This window comes from Anopheles arabiensis, chromosome 2 (genome assembly GCF_016920715.1).
Source record: "Anopheles arabiensis isolate DONGOLA chromosome 2, AaraD3, whole genome shotgun sequence".
Taxonomy (NCBI): Eukaryota; Metazoa; Arthropoda; class Insecta; order Diptera; family Culicidae; genus Anopheles; species Anopheles arabiensis.
The window spans coordinates 45,947,272-45,970,257 of NC_053517.1; the positions used below are offsets into that span (position 1 = coordinate 45,947,272).

The 22,986-nt window shown below is 41.7% G+C and overlaps 3 protein-coding genes across 21 annotated transcripts in view; 1 reads left to right on the forward strand and 2 right to left on the reverse strand.

The window, feature by feature from the left end:
* LOC120894275 (casein kinase I) overlaps positions 1-22,986 on the forward strand; it is a 76,018-nt gene that overhangs the window by 18,742 nt on the left and 34,290 nt on the right. For 17 of the 18 annotated variants that reach the window (XM_040296761.1, XM_040296762.1, XM_040296764.1 and 14 more), the window contains exons 4-5: positions 13,590-13,798; positions 22,265-22,375. In XM_040296761.1, the coding sequence (XP_040152695.1) occupies positions 13,590-13,798; positions 22,265-22,375 (320 nt within the window). Of the gene's footprint in view, positions 1-4,950; positions 5,041-6,867; positions 7,079-13,589; positions 13,799-22,264; positions 22,376-22,986 lie in introns of those variants that run through there. The other variant, XM_040296767.1, reaches the window with a different exon arrangement.
* LOC120894279 lies at positions 13,200-15,302 on the reverse strand. Its single transcript, XM_040296782.1, has 2 exons — positions 15,169-15,302; positions 13,200-15,095 (listed from the first exon to the last, which is right to left on the reverse strand). The coding sequence occupies exons 1-2, from the start codon at positions 15,211-15,213 to the stop codon at positions 13,962-13,964; spliced, it is 1,179 nt and encodes a 392-aa protein (XP_040152716.1). The 5' UTR covers positions 15,214-15,302; the 3' UTR covers positions 13,200-13,961.
* LOC120894277 lies at positions 15,334-16,924 on the reverse strand. Of its 2 annotated transcripts, none has more exons than XM_040296781.1 (4): positions 16,686-16,924; positions 16,390-16,599; positions 15,571-15,766; positions 15,334-15,374 (listed from the first exon to the last, which is right to left on the reverse strand). In XM_040296781.1, the coding sequence occupies exons 1-4, from the start codon at positions 16,896-16,898 to the stop codon at positions 15,349-15,351; spliced, it is 645 nt and encodes a 214-aa protein (XP_040152715.1). In that variant the 5' UTR covers positions 16,899-16,924; the 3' UTR covers positions 15,334-15,348. The 2 variants fall into 2 exon arrangements, with proteins under 2 accessions (XP_040152715.1, XP_040152714.1); XM_040296780.1 differs by having other exon boundaries at positions 15,835-16,599.

Below are 22,986 nucleotides of genomic sequence, written 5' to 3' on the forward strand. Positions count from 1 at the left end.
TTCGCGCCTTCTGTACATGCCCCGGTCTTGTCCTATCCTGCTCTTTCCGGCGTGTGATGTAATGATGTGCTCCGTGTTTAGTCCATTACCATTATCGCTTCATTACCGCCCGTTGGCGCGTCTTAACACGACACTGGCACTTTTCATTTTATCGTGACGGCAACCGGCCGGGTGCTTCCCTTGCATGTCGTTATCTATTGTTTGTTGTCGGTGTGTATAAAGTTTTTTTTTTCATTTCTCTGTTGTGCTGTACCAATTGTTCTTTGCCACAACTATCTCTCCACCATTCGACCTCTCTACGGTAACAACTAGACTGGGGGGATACACTGGTGCTGCTGATATACGTTGATAGTGGTTCATAGTGGACATTTTGCGACATGATAAGGGCCGAAAGGGGGTTTTCTTATTTGTCTACCTTGGTTCATGTGGTGCCTTTAAAAGTAGCACAATTAGAAGTTATTTCTTTAATTCTATCTTATGGATATAGGCTAAACTGAGGATTCGGGTCGGATGGTAAAAGACATGAGCACTTACAAGAAGTGTGTGTTATTTGACCTTGTTCAGAGTCCCTTTTTTCGCTGTAATGTGGGATACGATGGTGCGATAAGCTGGGTTTAAGAATCTTAAATAAATAAATAAATAAATAAATAAATAAATAAATAATAATAATATCCCTTTCTCTTGCTTTAATCTCAATGTACCGATAAATTGGAATGGTTTTAACACTTGTTTTTTCTCTCTTCTTTTACAGGTGAGTTCGTCAAAGTGTCGATGTCTGTTGAGCAATCTGGATGCAAAGAAACAATTTTCTGTACAGTTTTTATCTAACCGTTAGAGACGTCATATTTACACCGGCTGACCTGGTCGTTCTGTCGTAAGCAGTAAGATATTCACGCTAGAATCGTTTGTTAGTTCAGTTTAACAGATATGATCATGCTCTCACGTGACTCTTCCACACTGGTGGTACACGCATTCGACGCCATGTGCCACAAACTCACTAAATGGCGGTACATGGAATGTATAAAATCGTAATCAATACAGTTGTTTGCTGGTTGAACATTAACGTTGATACACTTACTACTGACATGCTTTAGCTTGTGAGTGTTTTTTTTTATGTTCCAATGCTTTCCTTCATTATTTCATGCAATGGACGGCCCCAATGTAAACTTGAATCAAGCATTTTTACCTTAAGCAAATAGTTCTTTTTGTTTGATCTTTTGATAGGCCAAAGTTTGAACATGATAATTCACACGGAACAATTGCTAATATTCATGCATACAATAAGTACAATTTTTGTAATTTGTATTGTCAATGTTTCCTTTTTTACGAAGAGCTTTCTTACTTGCTTTATTTACAATCATTGTGCAACGAAGTATGTTCATGCGTTATTGTTGCTCGTGACAATTTGTAGTGGATTGAAATTGCATTTTACCATTCCCGGAAAGATCCAAGATGGCAGACGTATGGGGTTGTTGTTTTTTTTAGCATTTTTATGCATTTTGCGTATATTCTTCCGTTTGGGGGTTATCTATATGCATCCATGATTAAATATCTAAATATCTTCTGCTCCTTACAAGCAGATAATAATGAGAGAGAGAGAGGGAGAGGGAATGTAGGAAAAACGCTGTAAATTTAGCAATCGATTTTTTTACTGTTTCATTGACGCGTTGCGTTCGCGATTGGAAGGAATAATTCGTTGGCAGTTGCATGTGTATTTTGCAATGTTTCGTATATGAACTCTCTCTGCCATCGATCCACTCTTTGTATTATGTATGTGACCTCTTCCTGATTTGGGGGTAAGCGTAAGCAGCGATTGGTCGCTGAGGGGAGAGTGGGGCTGAGCGTTCGGAAAATTTAATCAAATTTATGTTCCAGATTTGTTTTTTGCCACGTTTGTCCCCGTACGTCACGTACACAAATTAAGTCGGAAAGGGGAGTGAAACGAAACCTAAACAAAAAAAAAAGTTCTATAAAATAGTGTAGCAAACTGGCGCTCTTCTCCAATCGATGCCAACAAAAGTGGACTAAACTAGTAGGAAAATCATCGACCAACGGCGGGGCTAAGAGGGAAAACATTCCCGAGAGGGAAGCAAAAATAAATGGAAAAGCTAGATGGCGAACAACCGAGTGGAGCAGCGGAGATGTCCTTGTGCTACCGGCGCTCGGGGGATGGTAGCTGTCGTCCCTGGAGGTCGCGCGGGTGCATGACTTCCCGATATCGTTATTGCATCTCGCACTAAATTGCAATCACGTCGTCGTGTGAAAAGGTTGAATGATTTTTTTCTATCCCTTTTTTCTTTGATAAGTTTTACTTTTCCTTTTTTCCGACCAAGCGATCGTTTGTAACCTTTCTTCACCCCAGGAAAGTTAAATAGCGTGGTGGGCAGACGGGATGCGGCAACGCGCAATTTTCTTTTGCGAACTCTGTTCAATTTGTATGTCCTTCCGCTTGTACGTTTTTTTATTTGCAAGAGCGATAAAAAGGTGCAATAAATCTTAATCTTGCACATCTTTGTTATCGTCCTCCGTGCTGTAGCTATAAAAAGCCAATTGTGTCGAGTGACTCCTTTACTCTTTTTTGAACGAGTAGCTATCCTTAATTGAATTAAAATGTATACACCATTATCGATGGTGAAGAAATAAGGATGTTTTGTTTTCTAATGATTGAAGTAGGGCTTCTTTTGAAAAATTAAAGTGCCAAACTACTACCGTTCGAAGGTATTATTGATTTTTTATTTGCTTTTACACCAAAATAGCTTCCACGGCATCAGTCAATCAAACTGTTGTGGCAAGGCGATATACTTGACCATGTTATCTCGACCGATGATTTGATGTCACATTTCGAAAAGCAGTAACGTATTTAAAAGACGCCGAAATCGCGTGCCTCACGAACATTAGTCGTCGATTAGTTGGGAAGAAAGCTTTTGTGGAACTGAACGAACACCTGCCACGGAGATAGATATTTTTGGTTTCGTCATGAAGGCTGTTCTGTGATGGTGTTTTTTTTCCTGTTTTTGTTTTGGTTATATATTGAAGGGTGTCTCGTACGATGCTAAGGATTATTTTTATATTAAAGTGTTGCTATAGCCTGTGGGCAACCACCCAAATCCCTTAAAAAGGTAAAGAGATGAAAATTTTCTTAATTTTTTAAATAGTCTACATGCACTGATCGTTTTGTATGGGAAACAGACTATTCTCTAATTAATTAATTAATTGATTGATCGATTAATTGATAAATAATTAATGGTTCCTAAGATTGTTTCATAGAGGATGGTTTTCAAATGTATTTTTTGAATGCTTGATTTGTTTAGAAGAACGAATCCGAATAACTGAGAGTCTTAAAGACTTTTTGAGATAAAAATTCAATACACTATCCATGGTGTGTTCAAACATGACGTTTGGCACTGTACTGCAGTTGCAGTCGCTTAATAATGTTAGTATGAAACCGCGTGAAAACAGTGAAAGACAACAGAACCAACACCATCCCACGTGTTGGAAAGGTTATAATATTTACATGAGCCACGTGTTACAGCACCTGCCCTATTGGTGGTTGTATGAACTATCTCCGTCCTCGTACTTCTCTGATTGACGCAAGTTTGCAGACACACACACTCTACGCGCTCGGTTTTGAATAGAGGAAAGAAAAGGTGCATTTGCCAATGATAAGCCGCCACACAATGCAATCTCTGCAACAGCACAAACAACTGCGCTGCTGATAATAACAACACGCTTATGTTTTGCAACTACTCGCGCTTACATTTTCTATATTTGCCATGCTCTCGTCATCGAACCGTCAAAGTGTGATAGAGAATGACGTACCTTTGCCGCAACACACGACCCTACACAGCCAAACGCAATCGATGGTGATTTTTATTCATTAGTGTGGTGCGCTCTCCTCGTCAACTGCGGAAACAAACCACCAACTGCTTCTTTAGGCGTTCCCGTGGGGAGTTCCGGGACTGCGGGGAGGGAGGAGAGGGCTATTGGGTGGTGTCCATGATTCACTTGAACATCGTTGCTGTCAGTCTTCGCAGTGTGAAGAAGGGAAGAGGATGATAGGGAAGGCAAATGACGCTTGAGGGGTTAGAGTTGCAAGTTAGATTAAAATAATTCCATTTTTCTCTTACCACTGATAGCGATGGGCGCGCAGCATTGGCAATAGAGTGTGTGAGAGAGAGAAAGAGCTAGCAGAGCAACCGACGGCGGGGCCGGGATTCATCCATCATCGAATGGAAATTAGATTAGACGAATGTGACTCTCTGAGACTCTCATACACACACACACACACACATACACAGACCCATACATACATATACCAAGAGTAAACATAGGAATTCCTCGGGACGATTGTATGTGGCGCGGTCTCGCCGTAGGGATTATATTGAGTTTGGTGTGTTCTCTCGTTTCGTTTTCCGTTGAGTTTGCTTGCTGCTGCTGCTTGACCACAGCGAACCGCCCGGGTGGAGCGGGTGTAATTGAGAAGTTAGTAGTTCTCCAGTCCAGCTGTCCGGCAAGAAGCCGCATGAAGAGGGCGTTGGGTGAACGCCAGAATCGCTTTGGGTTGGGCAGCCTGGCGGGTTGGTGCGCTCCTCCCGACGGGTGGTGTGTACGGGAATGCGCCTGAGCTGCCTAGTATATGGGTGTGTTTCTAAATCCCCGAGCGCAGCAAGGTGGGGCACAGTGGTTCGGACCCTACACCGTACGCCGACGCTGGACTCACGCGCCCTGGACACACATAATTCGTACTGCTGCTTGCTGCTCGCTCGTCGCTCTTCCTTGCGAAGCGAGAGCGCGCGCGGGTTTTCGCTGTTGCGCTCGCTCGCTGGTTCTGTCCGATTTGTGTCGGCAAAACGCTACCCTTAGTCGCGCCGGTCCCCCCCAACAGTGTGGGTTGTGCTTTGGCTTCGTTGTGCGGTTTGCCGCTCAGTCGATCGTTGACATTCGTCGAACGTTGTAGAAAGTGGGCCGCAGTGGTGTAACCGGCCGTCTTGGTGGTGTAGCGATTCGGGAAAAAAGGAGAGCCTTTCGGTGTTCCAGCAGGTTTTGTGCAGTTCACTATTTAGCCTCCCAGCGGATTTGTGTTGATTTTTTTTAATGTTGAGAAGGAGCAATGTCAAGGATGATGGTGCTCGTCTGTGTATGTGAAAAAATAGTTTATTTTTAACGCGTGCCGTGTCAACAGAGATCATTGCTGCTGCGTGTTGGATTGGGGGGATGATGCGCGTGAAGCCGAACGAGGGAGAATACATAACATCCGCACGGATGTTTCAGTAACCGCTGTTTACACAGCTCTTGGTGCGCAATAGTGAGATAGTGAGCGAAGGGTGACCGTCTGGTGATCAGATGGTGTGTTCTAATGTGTACCGTGTAGTTGCCGTGAGATCCGATCGTACTAAGATCAAACGATGTAGTTTGGTTTGGCAAAGTTTTGTGTCCAGTGTCTGATCAAGGGGAGGGACCAAACTTCTTAAAGTGACAGTGCAGCATATTGGGAAGTTTGCACGGAAGCATGGTTTGTGTGTGTGTGTGTTTTAATGTTCGATGTGTTTGTCTGCCTGTATAAAACAGTTTTCGTTAGTTTAATATCATCTCTACTGCAATGTGATAGTGTTGTGTGCTGTACCTGTTTCTTCGATTCGATACCTTGAAATGTGCCCATAACAAATCCAACCGTCCATCTTTGATCAGCAAGTTCTAGTAGCGCTGGCGTTTTACTATTTATTCGTCCACTTCAATAATATTCTCAGTTTGTATTTGTGTATGTGTGTGCGTGTGTGTTCATGGTCACGCGGATTGTTATCGATCGATCCGCCGGGTAGCAATAATGTTGAGTGGGTTGAATCGAATCGCGCTAGTGCTGCTCCACAATTAATTAGCACGCTGCGAAAATAAATGTCGATGGTCGTTGCGGTGGAGCTCTACACTCTACTGATAGCTTTCGGTACTGCTATCGTTTGCATTTCTAGCCCCTGCTTGCAATCAATCACAGTTTCTTGAAAGGAGGGACTGTGTGATAACGCTTACAAAACGATGGCAGGTTGTGCTCTCTCCCGATCGAGCAGCACCTTAAGAAATTGGTTGGTTCGACGTCGTCGTACTCCGAAATACTCCACCGCTGTGTGTTCTGCTTCCCTTTATTGCTGTGCGAACTGAATGTCGAACAGCAGCAACACAGATAAAATGTCCTTTAAATGTTTAATGTTCAGTCTGTCGCGATCAAAACTGTACGATTAGCGGCGGCTGTGTTGTACAGCAAAAACGTTTCCGTCGCGTATGCCCTCTCGCCTCAGCGTTCTGACATTTTGTACGTTGTTTAGTGATAAGTGTGTGGCGAGAGTGAAACTGTTTAATGGCACATGATCACTAAAAGCAAAAAAGTTGTTGTAGAATAGGAAAAAGAAAGATGTTTTAGTGGAATGGACGGAGTTGAAGATGAGTAACTCGACTGTGGAAGAAAAAAGAATGAGCATAGAGAAACAGTGACGAAGCGCAATGCTGATACGATGTGTGTACCGCTTGGCAGATAGATTGATGTTCATCAGTGAATAGAGTTTCTTGTTTTGTTTTGTTTCTTTAATCATTACACATTACCATTGACTTCTCTGACACATGATATTGGTGAGAGGAATCAACAATATGGAATATACCACTGCGTGTCTTTGCTTTCATCATCTCGAAGACGATGTTAGGCATGTTTGAATGTTATGATTCATATGTGTTTTAGATTGCACAGAACATGGATTTTCATTTCCTTTTGTAATAGTTCTAGAAATAATAATTATTTTATATCAGTAGTTTTTTTTAAGAAAATAAAACAATGTTATTGTTTATTTCGGTCCTAAACGAATGAGCTATGATATATTTAAGCTGTAGCGGACGGTGGTTGTGAACGCAACGGTATTAGCAACAGTATTGTAGCAGAGAGAGAGAGAGAGATAGAGAGAAAACAACATTCACCAATCCTTATTAGACTGAAAAGTGAGTTGGCAAATTGTCCAAAATCTGAGCCACACACCACCGAGGCACCAATGTTATGCATTCCGCTGAACTTTCGTCCCAAAAAGATCACTCACTGCAGGTACGAAATGGATTTTGGAGTGCTGTTGCAATCAATCTCTACTTACTTACACGGTGGTGGATAATTTGTTCGGCACTTGCCGAACGATTCTGCACTTTTACCAAACGATGCTTTTTCACGTAACGCGCACAAACACGGCAGCAACACCCCGGTTCGGTCAATTGACAATGAAAATGAATAATGCACGCTTTCGCACTAATCGGTTTTACATGGCGAGCTTTATGTTTTTTTATCGCAACCTAACAAGCACTTTTTTTTGATAAATGGGCCTTAACTGTGCACAATTTTGCTTCTTTTTTTCTGCTGGTCTATTTTGGAGCACATATTCAGTTCGATTTTAGTTGCAACTTTAATGTAAACCCTTTTTTTGCACTTGGCATCCTGAAAAAGGGTAAGTGAAATACGTCTCATGTCTATTTGTGTGCGCTTATATGGAGTTGCACGTGTTTGTGTGTTGTGGAGTCCGGCACCGCATTAGCTGTTTATGGCAAACTGCGTGACTAGAATGACCGATAAGAAACGGCAAGTTAGCACGTTTACCGTGAATTGACTGTAAACAATGAATGAGTTTATTAGAAACGCGCCATTCGCATTCGGGATGGTAGGTAACCTTTGTTTCATTGCACAACGTTGATGTGTGTGCACTTTAATAAGGCCTTGACTTACAAATATATCAACTACTCTGAAGATGTTAAGTAAAAATCAACACACAAATACACGATTAACAAACTACGCTTTGGTGTGGATGGCTGAGTTGCGAGCGTTTAATTAATTTTCGAATTACTTCATCATTCGTGAAATGTTTTGTCTTTGATTCGATTGTTACCTATTTTTCATTGAATTGGTAAAAAGACAACCATGCGTACTGGAAGTTGAGTAGAAAGGGCACTAAAAATGCATTCCATGCCGCGGTAACGGGACTCCAAAGCATGTGACTTTTGTACGAATGGCGTCGTGTGTTACCCATCGAACCGATGAACCCGTTCGGGGAAGGAAGTACGATCATTGGAGAACGGCAAGACACATCCTCCAAAGCGAAACCCGTAAAGTGAAGCACAACAACGCAGCTCCGTGTCCCATATGGTCATGCAGAGTGAGAGATGATGCACATTTGCACACCAGATGTACGTTTTCTCTTCAATTCCTATAAGCAGCGGGCAACTGGCGGCAAAATTGGTCCGGCCATAATGGTTGGCGCGATATGGTAGGGTTTAAATTTTTGTACCCAACGGTCCAATACGTTTCGAACGAAAACGTGTACAGGATAGGTTGAATGATAGTTGCAGTGTGTGATATTGCAGAAATATGGCGTGATGTCTCGTGCAACAAAAAGTCATTTGTTCAAAATTGAGTAAAATATTCTTTGAGTAGAAAGTAACACAGAAGACCTCCAAAGGGCGGTGTGTAAATAATTATCCAAAGTGTGAACATTCGGACACTGCGCACGTGGTAAACAAAAGCACTAAATCCAAAATGCTAAGAATCCTTCATTAAATTAAAATGCGCTTGTGCGAAAGAGCCTTGATGATGATTTAATTAAATGGCTGTGTGTTGACAGTAACGAGACTACACGTGATCGCACCCTTCGGAAGGATGAGCGCTCGGTCCCATTTAGACACGTGCGTGTACCCTCCCATCATACTAGCTAGGCGAACAGCAAAAGCAGGAGGACACCCGATAAAGGTGACAGGCGGATCAAAAACATTTGCCGGTCCAAAACTGATTTAAATGTAGCTCAACTCTCTTCGCCTTACGGTCGCTTTCTCTCTCTAGCTCTCTACCACCATCACTGTATTTCTCGTGCACACGCACTGAACAACTTGGGGGTAGAGTGTTACTGACACGAGACTCACCTGTCTCAGGATCGGGTATTGGTGGTGGTGTGGTCGATGCACATTCCGCAGCATTGAAGTAAATCATTTCTCCGCGTGGTAGAAGGGAAGAAGAGTGTGTAATATGGTTTTATTATACACGCCAGTTACGGTCACGTTGAACCTCGGAAGCACGTGCTCACCGGGGCAGGATGGGGAAAGAAATGGATGGTACTTGTAGCAGTGTGAGGGGAAATGCATCACATACCCATTGGGAATACACACGGACGGTGGTGCTGTGGAATCGATGGGTCTTAGCGAAAGACGTCGTTTTAGTGTGGCCCGACGACGGTAATATTGGGTTGACATTTTCCATATGTGTCACTCTGATCAGTGTCCGTGTGGCTGGTGGATCGTGCTGGCTTATTATCAAAAAGAAGGATACGAAATGGTATAGTCGACAGAGCAGCAGCAGCGGGTGTGAGAACTAACTATTTCTGTTTGCTTGGTTTGCGGTAAATTTACTAATAATTTGTGCCTGATATTTGTGCGTGCTGCTGATTCTGAAACTTTTGCGAGTTTGTTTTGTGTTTTGTTTATTACTAGTAGTTGCCGTTTGAAGTGTTGTTGTCAAATATCACACAGATTTGCATAAGTGGCATAATTCACTAGTAGTAAATTCTTGACGTACCGCAAAAGTGACAAAAGTTCCGTACCGTTCAATTTTGGCATACATATAGTTTACAAGATTGTGCTTTCAAGATATCATTGTTGTTGGTTGATATTGTAGGCCAAGGTGTGCATTACATGTGCATCTCCGAACGTCTGCCCGAATGCGGTGTCTTAATGTGTGTTACGAAAATGGAAAACGAGAGCAGTGAGTCACAACAACTGTGGTGGTGCTGCTGCTACTGAAGTAGATGTAGTAGCTGCTGTTGTTGCATGCGTTGCAGTGCAATGAGCAAAGCTGCGCGCGCAGTACTGCAGTTTGTGGCGTGAAGAGGGGGGGGGGGTTGTGATCCAAATTGTATGGATCTTTTTCACTTGGGCAACGATGGCAACTAAAACACACAAAACTTTACCACACACACGTCTACGCAGTTCTCTTTCCAAAGGCAAGGAGCTTTTACGAGCTTTATCACGAGATTGAAGGTTTGAATTGTTTTTGTTCAACTCAACGGTGCGTTAAGAAAAAAAAAAACACGAGCACACGCTCAAGTGTAATCGAAACTCCCTATTTGGTTGCTTTCCTGCCCTACCACTTCACCAGGACAAACGCAAGTAAAGCTTTTGTTTTCTGGTTTTAATGTGCCCTTTTTTGTTTCTAGCGTGTGAAAATGAACGTTTCCTATTTTGACATCGCGTTTTTCGATTGACTCTCAGTGCGGCTGTGTTTCTGTTCCACAGCACCACCCTCTGATGTGTTAGCTTGCCTTGAAAGATTTAAACTTTGATTGCATTTTCCATTCATACTGTTGGGATATTGTACACCAAACTCGCCAAAATAATGCGAACAGAAAAGGCGGGGTTCACCTTCTCAGCATGGCCCAGATTAGCAACTGAAGTCATTCATAGCGAATCACCGATCACAGAAATCTCGGATCGTCACTCATCGCCTGCAGATCGTGAAATGATGTCTCATGATGCACACTAATGTGTTTTCCATACCTTTTAGTGTAGTGCTTTTGGGTTCACAAGTCATATTTAGATCAAAACAGTGCTTTTCACACGTACGCATGATGGACTGAGCAGTTTAAGTGAGTGTTTTTTGTTTATGTTGCAATGCATGCAGTTACTGATACGTCTTCTCGGCACCTTTTGTTCGACTTTGCACCAGCACCAAATGAAAAGTGACACAATGCAATAGTTTGCACCAACGGGTAGCTTGCACCAACTGGCTTAGTGTGCATTAGTGTGACGCAAAGGCGAAAGAGGACCTAAAGTAGCGTTTTCGTTGCACACCATCTGTACCTTCGGAAGCGGACACTAATATGCGGCTTTATATTTGGTAAATATTGTTCAATTGGCGTTTCGTAAACCTTGTCACCTTGTACTTGGTCACATAAATGATTCATCATACAAGTAATTCTTCTCTTAACGAATATTATTAGAAATTTTCTGCCAACCCTCTAAAGCTTTTTTAACATAACACTTCAAAAGCTGTATTACACATTTCAACTATTTCAATAGCAGCTTAAATGGTCTGACATAGGATTATTGAACACTAATTGAAGTAGTTGAAATGAGATGATACGGAGGTAAGGTAAGGCTCAATTGTTAAATCAAATAATCATACACATCAACTTACAGTCGTTACCGACAAAATGTTGGCTTTTTAAGGCATCAATTTTTACTAATTTTTACTTTTTACTAATGCATCTATCTTTGTAAGTCAATAGCTTTATCTACAAAATTCAATATAATGTCTGAAAATGCGTGTTCAAAATCATTCAATTTAAGTTAAGTAGTTAATAATTTCAATTATAGAATTTTAAATATAACAATACTTCATAATACTTCATACTAGAAAAAAAATAACAGTACTAGGAATAAAGGATGTCAATGCCTCGACGCGGCTCGATGTGCGCTGACATTTGACCGACTTAAAAGTTTGTCGCTTGGAAACCCGAACGAAGCAATGGAAAACTTTTTCCCGAGTACGTGTGGCATTTCGTGAAATTCTTCGAAGTTAGTTTGTCCCACTTTTGTATCCGTGCGCGTGCTGATGTCTTTGTGGTTAAAATCCCTTCGGTCACGAACACGTTGTCTTGTTGTTCTTTTCCCCTTTTGGGCCGACAGGGACACCCAATTTACGCACTCGATAAATTACTATCGTCCCATGTCGAAACGGACAAATGTAGCATAAAATAGGGTCATCGAGTTTTGGCTACTAAACTAACCACTGAATTGCCTTTTTGCGTTCCAATTCTCTTGTCTTTACTCCCTGGTCAATCGACTGAGCGGAGCTCGATGGAGTTTAAGCTATTGAACCAAACAATCTCATTTGGTTTTGGTTATATGCTTCTCACCATGTGTACCTTTCCCGTACATAATGTAACACACAGGCGGTAAGGAAAACTAGTTACCAGCTACTATGACCCTCCTCAAGAGTGTGTTGATGGAAGAGCTGGAGGTAAAAAAAAATCGATCAAGATAAACAACAGCGAATCAATTTGGAGAAAATCCCGTGAGTCACATGACTTTCTCGTGTGCGCCCCTGAAGGTGTGTAGTAATTCGGAAGTGACCCCAAAACGGCGGAAGCAGCATACCATTTGTTTTGAAGTAGTAGACCGAACAGTAAAATATATGGAGTGAGCGACGGTGACCCCGATCGATTGAACTCAATTCTTTCGATTAGATCTGATGGAAAATTTGGTATCCTAAATGGTCGCTTCTGTTCGCCAACGACCGTCTGTCCACCGCTGTATGAAAAAGGATGTGCTGCTGTGTGCGAGCCATAACAGAAGTGTACCACCTAACCCCATGTGCCTATAATTCTTGTTGTAGACTTATGAACCGGCTGGAGGAGCTGATGGTTGGCGATAATATTCTGATGTGAGCGCAGGGATGTGTTGGCGGTAGGTTTGTTTCCGTGCTTTGTGTGTGTGTGTTGTCGCTTATCGGTCATCATCATGTATCCTGTTCCGGCGATGTGTCGGGTTTTTCGCGCCGTCTCTGCTGGAAGTGAACCTAGAGGAGTACCTATCCTTCAAACCGAATGGCCTTCTGACCATCCATGTCCGATACGCTGAGGGCAGTCAACTTGCAATAGACATGCTCACGGCTGGTGGTGGCGTTGTCGGATGGTTGATTGGTTCAATCGTTCCGGCATGGGGTCGTCGAAAAGTTGGTTCACTTTCGTATAGGTTTTGGCCCTTGTTTTTCTTTCTTCACCTTCCTTTATGTGTTTTGCGGTGGTGTATGCGCGCATCTAGTTTAGTATAAAAAGAAAGAGGACGTATGAGCGCAGTGGTTGGTGGGTTGGTAGTGTGCCTTTTATTGCGTGACAGTAATTATGTCCCGGGCATCGACCAACCTCAAGGGAGCAGCGAGAACCGTTCACCCGAGATTCCATCCGACGTGTATAGCATAGCGCGTGAGGTTAAACCGAATAAAACTAATTATCGCACCAGGCGCGCAGGGCGTGTTGTGATGGAATGCTCATGCTCCCTTTAATATTTCTCTCGTTTAGGATTTTTTTCGACTAGCCGGTAGTATTCTTTTCGGCTGCCCTGTGTTAAAGTATTTTGCGAAACAAATTCTTTATTATAATAATTTAAATGCATAATCTGCACTTTTTGCCGTTTAATAAGTTAAAAAAGTTGCACAGAATATATTTAGTTATTTGTATCCGTACATCGTAGTGGAACTATAAAAATGGTAAGATTAAATATTCAATGGTAATGTGGTTCATGTTTGTTATTAGCACAGCTTTGAAGCTACTAGCTACACATTTTATCACGATGGCGATAATTGCCGTAGCTTTAAATGCTATTTCATATTGGATAAATCAATTTACTAAGTTTTAGTTTTATGGTGTGAAATTTGTTGTTACAGTCAAAGGTAACGTCAATAGTACTTTCAGAAACTCAAGAATTGTTACAATACTGACATATGGTATTATTGCAGAGCGTATTTTTGTTCCATTCACGTATACTAACTTTCTATTGGTTTTGCCTTTCTTTTCTATTTGTAACAGCGGTGTTCCCGGTGCCGGTGCATCAAACACAGCCGCCGGAGGAGGTGGAGGAGGTGGCGGTGGAGGCGGGGGCGGTGGTGCACGAGGCGGCAGCAGTATGTACTCGGCACGCCATTCCGTCAGTTCGTCCTCCGGTGTCCTGATGGTGGGCCCCAACTTCCGCGTCGGCAAAAAGATCGGCTGTGGCAACTTCGGAGAACTCAGGCTGGGTAAGTAGTGTCTCGAAAATGTCGAAATTATCAATCAGTATCTTGAATCGCGTTCAATTATGGATGTTGCTGTCGTAGGTTTACGAGCAGTTACTTTAGCTGTATGACTTGTGACATACAATATTATGCAATTTCATCATGCACTTGTAGAGCCGTTTCTAACCTACGAACCAAATACTTGACAAAGCGCAACCTTTGTTCCAATCTGTGCCGTCGTCATGCCGATCGCAAGGGCAACCTCGGCCGCACAGGCTCCGACATCTACTTCCAGTCCGGAAACGGAAGCGTACAGCTTGGCACCATCGATGGCGAGTGAGACGGGCAGAAATAGCAACGGTTGCGGAAAGGAGGTGATAACACGCACATAACACTGACGGCGCAAGGTGTTTCGTTCCGATGTCGACACCGATGAGCTGAAGTTGGCTGCCCCACTGCAGGTGGTTAAATTTGCAAGAAACTCCGCAGCACCTTTATCCGCAGCGACTATATCCTCACCGATGTTTCCAGCCAATTCAGTTAACTGTTGCCATTTTCGATTGATGCAATTGTAGCCTCGGTTCACAACAGATCTGGCAACGTTCGTTGGGTTCAGATTATCCCCGACACACTGCCTAACAGCTCCAGTTGAGCTGTTGAAGCGTGTGATGATTCGTTCAAACCCCTGACCGGCTTGGTCGGCCAGATTGCTGAGCCCGTTCCGAACTACCTCACGCCCGTAGTCGAGCGTTTGATTGAGCCGTTGGAAACTTGCTTCAAGAAAGAGTTGACCAAAAGTGTTCTGATATCCGGTGGCCAGTAGCCGGACGATGCTGTCCATAGTATCGAGTGGAAGTGTCTGAAAGTCATTCATTAGCGACTGGAATGCGGTAGTGTAATTGTCCGGTATTGCTGGCATGAACGAATCGGACGTAAATTGTGAAATGTTTACAATATGTCCAGAAGTTGGTACAGGTGCAATGTTTAGCGAGACATTGGATAGACTGTCTGGCAATGGGAAGACTTGGTTGTTGATAGCGATGTAGGATCCGTTCGGTGCGTTCGGGCCAAGAATTGAGGATAGGCCCCAAATATCACGCCGCTTCCGTCGTCGATCTACGTTTATCGTCACACCGTCCACTCTTGTACCGTAGTCATCTAAAGCGGTATTCGTGTTGATGCGATTTCCCAATGCTACTGTTACATTTGATCGCTGTGCGACATTAGCAGCTGTTGGTGCCAATTGACTGGACGGTTGCGATAGGTATGGACGATTGTATTGGAAAAAGAATGGACTACATTGGTGCCGCGGTGCGATAACCTAGAATAGAAGGAAGTCAACCTCTCAGTATGTTAGTTTTAAATTGGTTTGATCGAAATTGTATGACCCTTACCACGACAACCAGTAATGTACTTATCAATCGGTAAAACTTGCACATTTCCTGCCAGAAGTCTTACTGTAAACTGATCACATTTCCAAATAAAGTTCCTTCTTATATTGTTTGTCAGAAGTTTCCAGTCCGTCGCAGTTGTGCAAATATCTGGCGAAAAGCCGTGGAGCGAATGATCGCGTGTCATAGATAAATGACTTTTACAACAACTGGGGATAGTACAATAAGGATGTAAATTTATTGTTTATTTGGTTATTTTACAATTTAGATCAACGTGCACTTTATGGCTGCCTTGTCATATTGTTTTGTTTGATCGTCGTTGTGTGCCAAGGGCGGCGTATACGCCACGAGAGCAATGATAGAAAGAGTAATTTTTTATCATAACCATTCGGTTAAATTAACTACCTTGTTGTACATGCGTTTGACATTCGGAAGTAATGATGGATATGTCTTCCAGACATTTCTTAGCTTCCTCTACAAGGTTTTCAGCGCACTGAAGCATATTCGCTTTTGAAGTACCGAACTCATCGTTTGCTCCCAGCGTTAATTGTTGAGCGTTGTGAGACATAAGCAGGGTTTTGCGATGCACTTCGTGTAGAATCTGGAATCAAAATGGTTAAAAAAACGTTATATGTATATAGGTTAAAAATGATGTATGCTAACACGTACACTCGAGATGCATGCTAATTGGTATGCGTTATCTGTGTTAACCTCATCGATCTGATTTTCCCAACACTGTGCTATCTCGTCTCTGAGATATCCTTCATCCCATTCGACCAGCAGGCGACTCATATTGTACGCTGCTTCCCGTTGTGCTTGTCGAACCCGTTCGAGCCGATTCGATATGCAATCACGGTCACCTTCGAGTGCCTTTTTGGCAGCTGCGTCTATTGATTGCCCTTGCGCACAACGCAACACTGCCACGTCCAGCGCGAGGAGCCTCTGGTTCAGTTCGATACCGAAAGCGATCCTTATGCGGTTGAGCATTGCAGCGACATCCTCGGCATAGGTCTCTAACTCTACTAGCTGCACATTGAGCGCGCCCAGCATGTCACGGCGACTATCGTTGGCCGCACGGAAATAAGCTTCTAGAATAGATTCTATCCAAACGTTCGGCGAGAATTGTTCGGCCGGTATGGTTCTGAATTCGCTTGGGCCCTCTTGTTGCAGTAGGGTGGAAAAGTAAGGTAGATAGTTGAAAGGTAGTTCGCGGGCGTAGTTTACCTCTACGTTGGCAATGTTGGTTCCGTTGTCCATGCCAATTGTGCTGGTGTTTTCACGATTACCCAGCGATATTTCTAAACCATTGGCGGACTGGCTGATGATGGGGGAGGCTGAGCTGGAGGTAGTTGTGATGGTCGGGCACGCTGTTGAAACTCCCGTCGTCAGAGACCACAGAAACCACCAACCAAAGCCAAATGAATTGTCAGGATACTGGTATGAAGATGAAAGTAAAAATGAACAAACAAATTGTTAGGATGTACAAAGGATGTAGCGCAAAAATGCATAACTATACTTACATGAAGAAGAAGCAAAAGCGTCACCAATAGGGAAACTTTCCGTGATGATGTCATGATGGTGTACCGTGAGCTGCTGAAGTTCGTGGTTCCCACTGAAACCTTTCCCCGATGTAGTTGTGAGTGATGAACTGCTCGACATAAGCGATGGCTTAAATAGTCTAGAGATGAGCATAATTGTAAGCCCTTATGTTTACGTGTAATTGTGAAGAGCATGCTTGCACAAGTGCCGCCATGCGACATCGCCGGTGTTTGCCATCCTTCTATGAAGAATACTGTTTTTCCACTCGGTCATGGTCGCAAGTGCAGTTGAGTTATTCACTTCCAGTGGCGACGAGAGGCCGTAGAGCACTGTTGAAGGTCAAACTACTAACGCACATATGGCGGGCGGTAGCTTCCGCGCAAGAGGTGTGCAACATGGCACGAGTACATCTCCCCAGCTGCTTATTGATTCCGTCGGCATCTCGGAATCTGCACTTTGGCAACCGGACAGACGGCAGACAGCAAATGGGATGGAATGCATAATGAGGCTTTTGCTGCCGACTAACTAGCGGAATGTGTTTGTTGGATGGTAACCCTTCATGAGTGTTACCAGGCGATAAGTGTTCCGTCATATTTTTTACGTTTGTTGGTTTCGTATACAATAGTTTGGAACTGCATGAACGTATTTTCAGCGTGATTTTCAGTATAAAAAGTAACTCAAACCAATTTTTTGAACAGGCACCCTTGCATACCTAATTGGTAGTTGAGTACAACCATAGATTTCGTGAATTGTTTACAAATAATTATGCATTATAAATCGTATATTTTTTTTTGGAATGAAAGAATTATACTTATCTTACGTTGTATAACATCGTTTTAAAAGGTTTGTTTAAACTTTTTTGACAAAACTACTGTTCTTGAGCAGCTAAATTAAATCATAAATAATTCCTGATTGATGACCTGGTCTAGCATACAAGAGGCTGGCGTTAGTTGATTTTTTTAGACAGAAAACCTGCGGCTAGTTTGCCAGGCTGTGTCAAACTTAATATTGATTTATAAATACTAGATCAATTCGTGAAATGCCGCATATAGTGCAAATGAAATATATTTATTAACATATACTAATGAATATACATTATACTTATGAACAAAAGAAACTCGAACATTCCGTATTTTACATGTACGTTTCTTTCCACAGCTCACCTCTTGTAACGAAAACTTGCTACCAGTAAAGATTATAGGTCCTGAATTACAGGAAACTTTGTACTCTCAATTCCCCTTTATTATCATTTTAAAATGACGCCAAAATTGCCTGGCTCGAGGTGATGAATATTTTGGGTTCAGGTGTTGGTCAAACGCTTCAATGTTCGTTCATCCTTCAACCTTTCATTTGGCCTCTTTTACGAAGGTAAAGAACGCTTCTAGACGAATGCAGCTTTGTGTGAAATCAGAAACACCTATAAAGAGTAACCGGAGCAAAATCGAAATGGCTCTTGAACAGCTTTTCCCACTTCTTGCTACCATTTGGGTATTGTTGGTCAAGTAGTAGTAGTTATTCGTTTGGTGTTTTGATAAGGATCATGGGCTTTTTCAACATTTTCTGCTCATACCGTTAACGTTTCCTTTTGTGTCGTGCGTTGGAACTCGCCGTGGTCGAAACAACCAAATTTTCGACCACAATCTATTACCAGTGACGTGATAAGGGTCTATAAAATGTTTCCCACTGATGGCTATCGTATCAAAGTGTGGACGACGAGGATGTATATCGATTACGCGCGTGTGTGTGTGTGTGTGTTTGCACCAACGATGGGTTTTGTTCAGTGAGAACTTCTTAGACTCCGCACATGCGAACTATTTCATTTTGAAAGCTCGATTGTGACCAACGTTTACATTAACTCCACAAACTACGTTTTATTCTATAGCATTTGTTTGGCACTTGAAACGATTGGAATTTCGAAACTGGGTATAACAGCACATTTAGAATACTTAATATATTTCTTACACTAAAGTGTGACATTTTCTGTTGAAATTTGTGTACGCTGATTATTACGTATTTTTTGTGGGCTTTTTTGCATGAAACCCTTGGCTAACATTTTGTTTCGTACCATGCATGTTGAAATGTTCATCTTATTTGATCGCGCCTAAATAACGATGGTTCAAAATTCCATAAGATAGACACGAATAATTCCATTCACATAATCTTTGAGAAATGACTGCTACCAACATAAAAACTAAAATATAATTCGCGAACGTGGCTGTTAGTTCTCCCTATTCGCAGCAATCTGCTCTTCCATCTTGCCTGCTCTATGTGCCTTTGTACATAGGTCTTGGTCGAAGTAATCCCATTGCAATCAAATGGAAGCGTTATTTGACCCCAAAGTGCCCGAAAGTGAAGAGCCCGCTGTGTAGGTTTTCGTTTATTTTGTCCGTTTCCATATCGTCTGTGTATCTGTTACTGCAAAAAAAAAAAAAAACAAAATGGTGTGGGGATGGTCAAAGTTATGTAAGGTTGTGAAAAATCGCGCCACAAGGTTGCTGTTAGTTTAGTAATAGTCAACTGATTTTTGTTCTTGTACTTTGTATACCAAGGTCCAAGGTAGACAGGCTTCTACGTTGCATAACGACAATGATAAAATTAAGTATAAAATATGAAACACTTGCAAGACTTTTGTCGACCTGAAAATTGAAGAATTACAGGAGGAAGCTACATGTTGGAAGGAAGCTACGCTTGTTCCAAAGTTCTACAGTTCTAAAGCTACTAAACTGGTCACTTTTCGCTCGTCGTGGTAGAATTTCTCATTAGAATAAAAGCATCATTCGCTTCTTCCGGAAGAAAGTCCTCCCGAAGCGACGGCGTTCGTGTGCACTCACTGCCAAGAGCTTTTTCTTTCGGTGGTGTGTATGCGGGTGAGGGTGTGCGACCCCCAGCTGTCCAGAATCGCTGATTTGCATTTATAATCGATGGAAATGGGTTTCCATCGGGCAAAATTTATAGGCCGCCTGTTTTCCGCTCCAGAAAAGCAGTAAACCGGCGTTAGTGAACTATTCCTTCCATGACGTGTGCCGATGGTGAGAGAGAATGTGGCGTACGCGCCGAGTTTCCTTCATTGGTAAGACCAATGAGCAACTGTGGGGATTGTAAAAAGCACATAGTAAGCCCTTTACGAAACAGTTTAAGTTACTGAAGCTTTTCGTCTGGCCGGTGGATAAATAAATTCAGCTCAGATGGGTGAGTCATACCAGCAAATAATCCAAAGCTCCATAAAGAAATATATTCCAAATAGCATGAACCAGATTGTAAGCAGTGTAACGTTTTTTTTGCCCCCAACATCTTTCTCCCGTTTCGAACCTTTCAAGGTGAGTTTGAAGGTTGTGTCCGGGTGAGTGGGTCTTTTTGCCCAAGCGGAAACAGTCCTACCGATCCGGATATCATGTAGGCGGATGAAAATGGAAATTGTTGCTCGTGGGGTAAGTGCGCTCTAGTATCATGAGGGGACTGGTTTTGCTGCTACGTGTAATAATTTATTCTATTTGTTCGATCATGGTCGTATTCTTCAATATTTCACACAGTGTTAAACCTGATACCGATATGATTGAATGTTTCTTTGCAATGAAACTAATTACTAGTGGGGCTATATATTCTTCCTTGTTTTAAAATGTATCATTTACAAAAGTCATCAATTATTTTCACTGGTACTTTTCGCTAGTGTTATACGAATCATGTTTACTTGTTTGTGCATAATAAACCTCGGATGTATGTTTTTTAGTTGGGCATCATTTACATACCGAGAAGAAGCCGACAAAAAACGGCAAAGCTCCAATATGCACTAGTGTGGTGCGAAATACCTAACCTAATTTCGAGTTTGCACCCCCCGTGCCAGTATCATACTGCGAAAGATGATGACGATGATGATGATATATGTATTAACTCGTTACTTGAAGGGCTTTCTTCATGAGCCCGCCCGGTGAGATAAATTCTATGTTCCCCGGTTAGCCGAAGAAACGGATGTGAAAGGCAACATGCCGGTTGTGAACGCTGAAAACCGATGAATGGTAGAAGTGGGCAACATGTGTGTCCGGCTTTGCCATTTTCCATATTTACCGTTTTAGGTTTCCATTCTTTCATGTAGCTATTAAAGTTGGTGAAGGGGGAGCGAAGCTAGTTTGAGACAACTTGAACCAACGACGTGTGTGCACTGTTCAGCTGTGTGAGTTTTAACTTGGTTTGCGCATATTAGTGTATGCGTGTATTATTGCAGAAATATATGGCGGACTGTGCAAATACTACGTTGTAGAGGTGTTGCAAAAATCATGATAGAATTTATTCTGTAATCTTCGTTCGACCATGGCTAACCGTAAATTTGTTTATGAGTTTGTGATTCATTGAGTGCCAATATCAAGAAGGACGAAATTATTGTAATGATAATGATTATAAATTCTAGTTTTGGAATGGATTGATGTTTGAACACAGCCAATAAACCACCAGGTTTGTGTGGCTGGACTAATCAGACTCTTTAAAAAAAAATATTATTTTTACAAAGTAATGGAAAACGAAACGAGTAATTTATGTATGCTTTTCATAATTCTTAATTTGATGAATATATTATTATCATCATCATTTAAGTGATGTTGCCGAACACAGAACAACACAGAGCAACACTTGTTCTAGTTTTGTTATTCTTAGGTGTACATAGAACTGGACATACCCTATTTCGATTTTGTGTTCATAATCAATTCGGAGCCGACTTCGACTTTTTTTGCGACTACCAATACTTAGCATCATTGGACCTATTCCTATGTGGATGCAGAAACCGACTCCGTTTTGAAGCTAATTGTTTTGGATTCAATTCCGATGCCGGAGCCGATTTTGATTCCGGAACCAATTCCGGAACCAATTCCGGAGTCGATTCCGGACTCGATTCTGGAATCTGCTTCCGGACCGACTATCCAGAATCGATACCAGAATCCTTAGGAGATAGCTGGAATCGTTTCCGACGAAATCTTCATTTTTCCTATCACTAATTCTTAGAGAAAGGTAGCAATTTTATATTTCCTTGACCACTAGGAAGTGAGAGAAAAAATGCTGAGAGAAATAACAGTTTTTTTCAGAAGTAAATGTCTGGCTTATTTCTTTATCTACAGTTCTGCAATTGGGCAACAATTTTAAATATAACAAATTCCAAGAATTTGCAAGATAAAATTTAAACGAATTTAATATGATATTCAATGATCAAGATTTGTGAATGTTGTTTGATTTACTTAAGATGAATTGATTAGCATTTTACGCTTCAGGTTCGTTGTGCGCGCCAGTCTCAAAAGATTCTCTAAACATTCCAAGAAACATGTTCTTGATTCTGACTAAAACATTCCAAATCACAACAGGCTTCGGCGTAATTAAAATATAAACGATACACTTTTATGACTTCAATGTTATGTGATGATCAATATTTTAACTACAACATGTGTACGGGATGAGATGAGCCACCTCTGTTTTTCTGTACGATATGTATTTATTAAATTTCAAATCTTGTTTCATACCTACTCACACAACCTATGTTTAACAAAAAAAAAACTATTTTTCATTCTCATTTCTCTCACAGGGAAAAACCTATACAACAATGAACACGTAGCAATAAAAATGGAGTCAATGAAATCAAAAGCACCACAATTACACTTAGAGTATAGGTTTTACAAATTACTAGGAGCACACGGTAAGTACATTAACTTTGTTTCATTCGTTTTAAGTATCTGTTACTTGTTCTATGCAGAGATATCGAACATTTCCGTTGTTTGTGTCAGTTCTTCAACTTGAAATCGTGTTATATTTTTGTTTGTTTGCTTTTTTACCTGCGTCTGTTGTACTTCATATATCATGGAATAGCTCCCTAATTTGATCAAATGTGTTTTTAATCGAACCACTTTTGGGTGGACATTCTAGCATCGAATTTCATATGCTATTCGACTAGATGTTTTTTCCCTAATTCGCGCAATCGATAGTTGCTTCTTGTCGTCGTTAATTACTTTAATTTTCCTTAAATTTGTATGCGTTCCATACCATCAGATATGTTTAACAGAATGATTGCTACACGTTTGCATTTTTCAACGAACGAATATTACACTACTTTTTTATTTTTTTAAAACTGTAAAAATAGAATTTAATGTAATAAGTGTTCTTTCCGGTAAAATTAACACATTTCGTGTGAAGCTTAATGAAATGCTGGATCTTCGTTTGTTCGTTTGTAGTAGGCTTACCAGGCAGAAAGAGGATGAGGATATGGAGAGAAAGACAGCAAAAAGGCTGTTATGAATGTTTTCAGTTTAA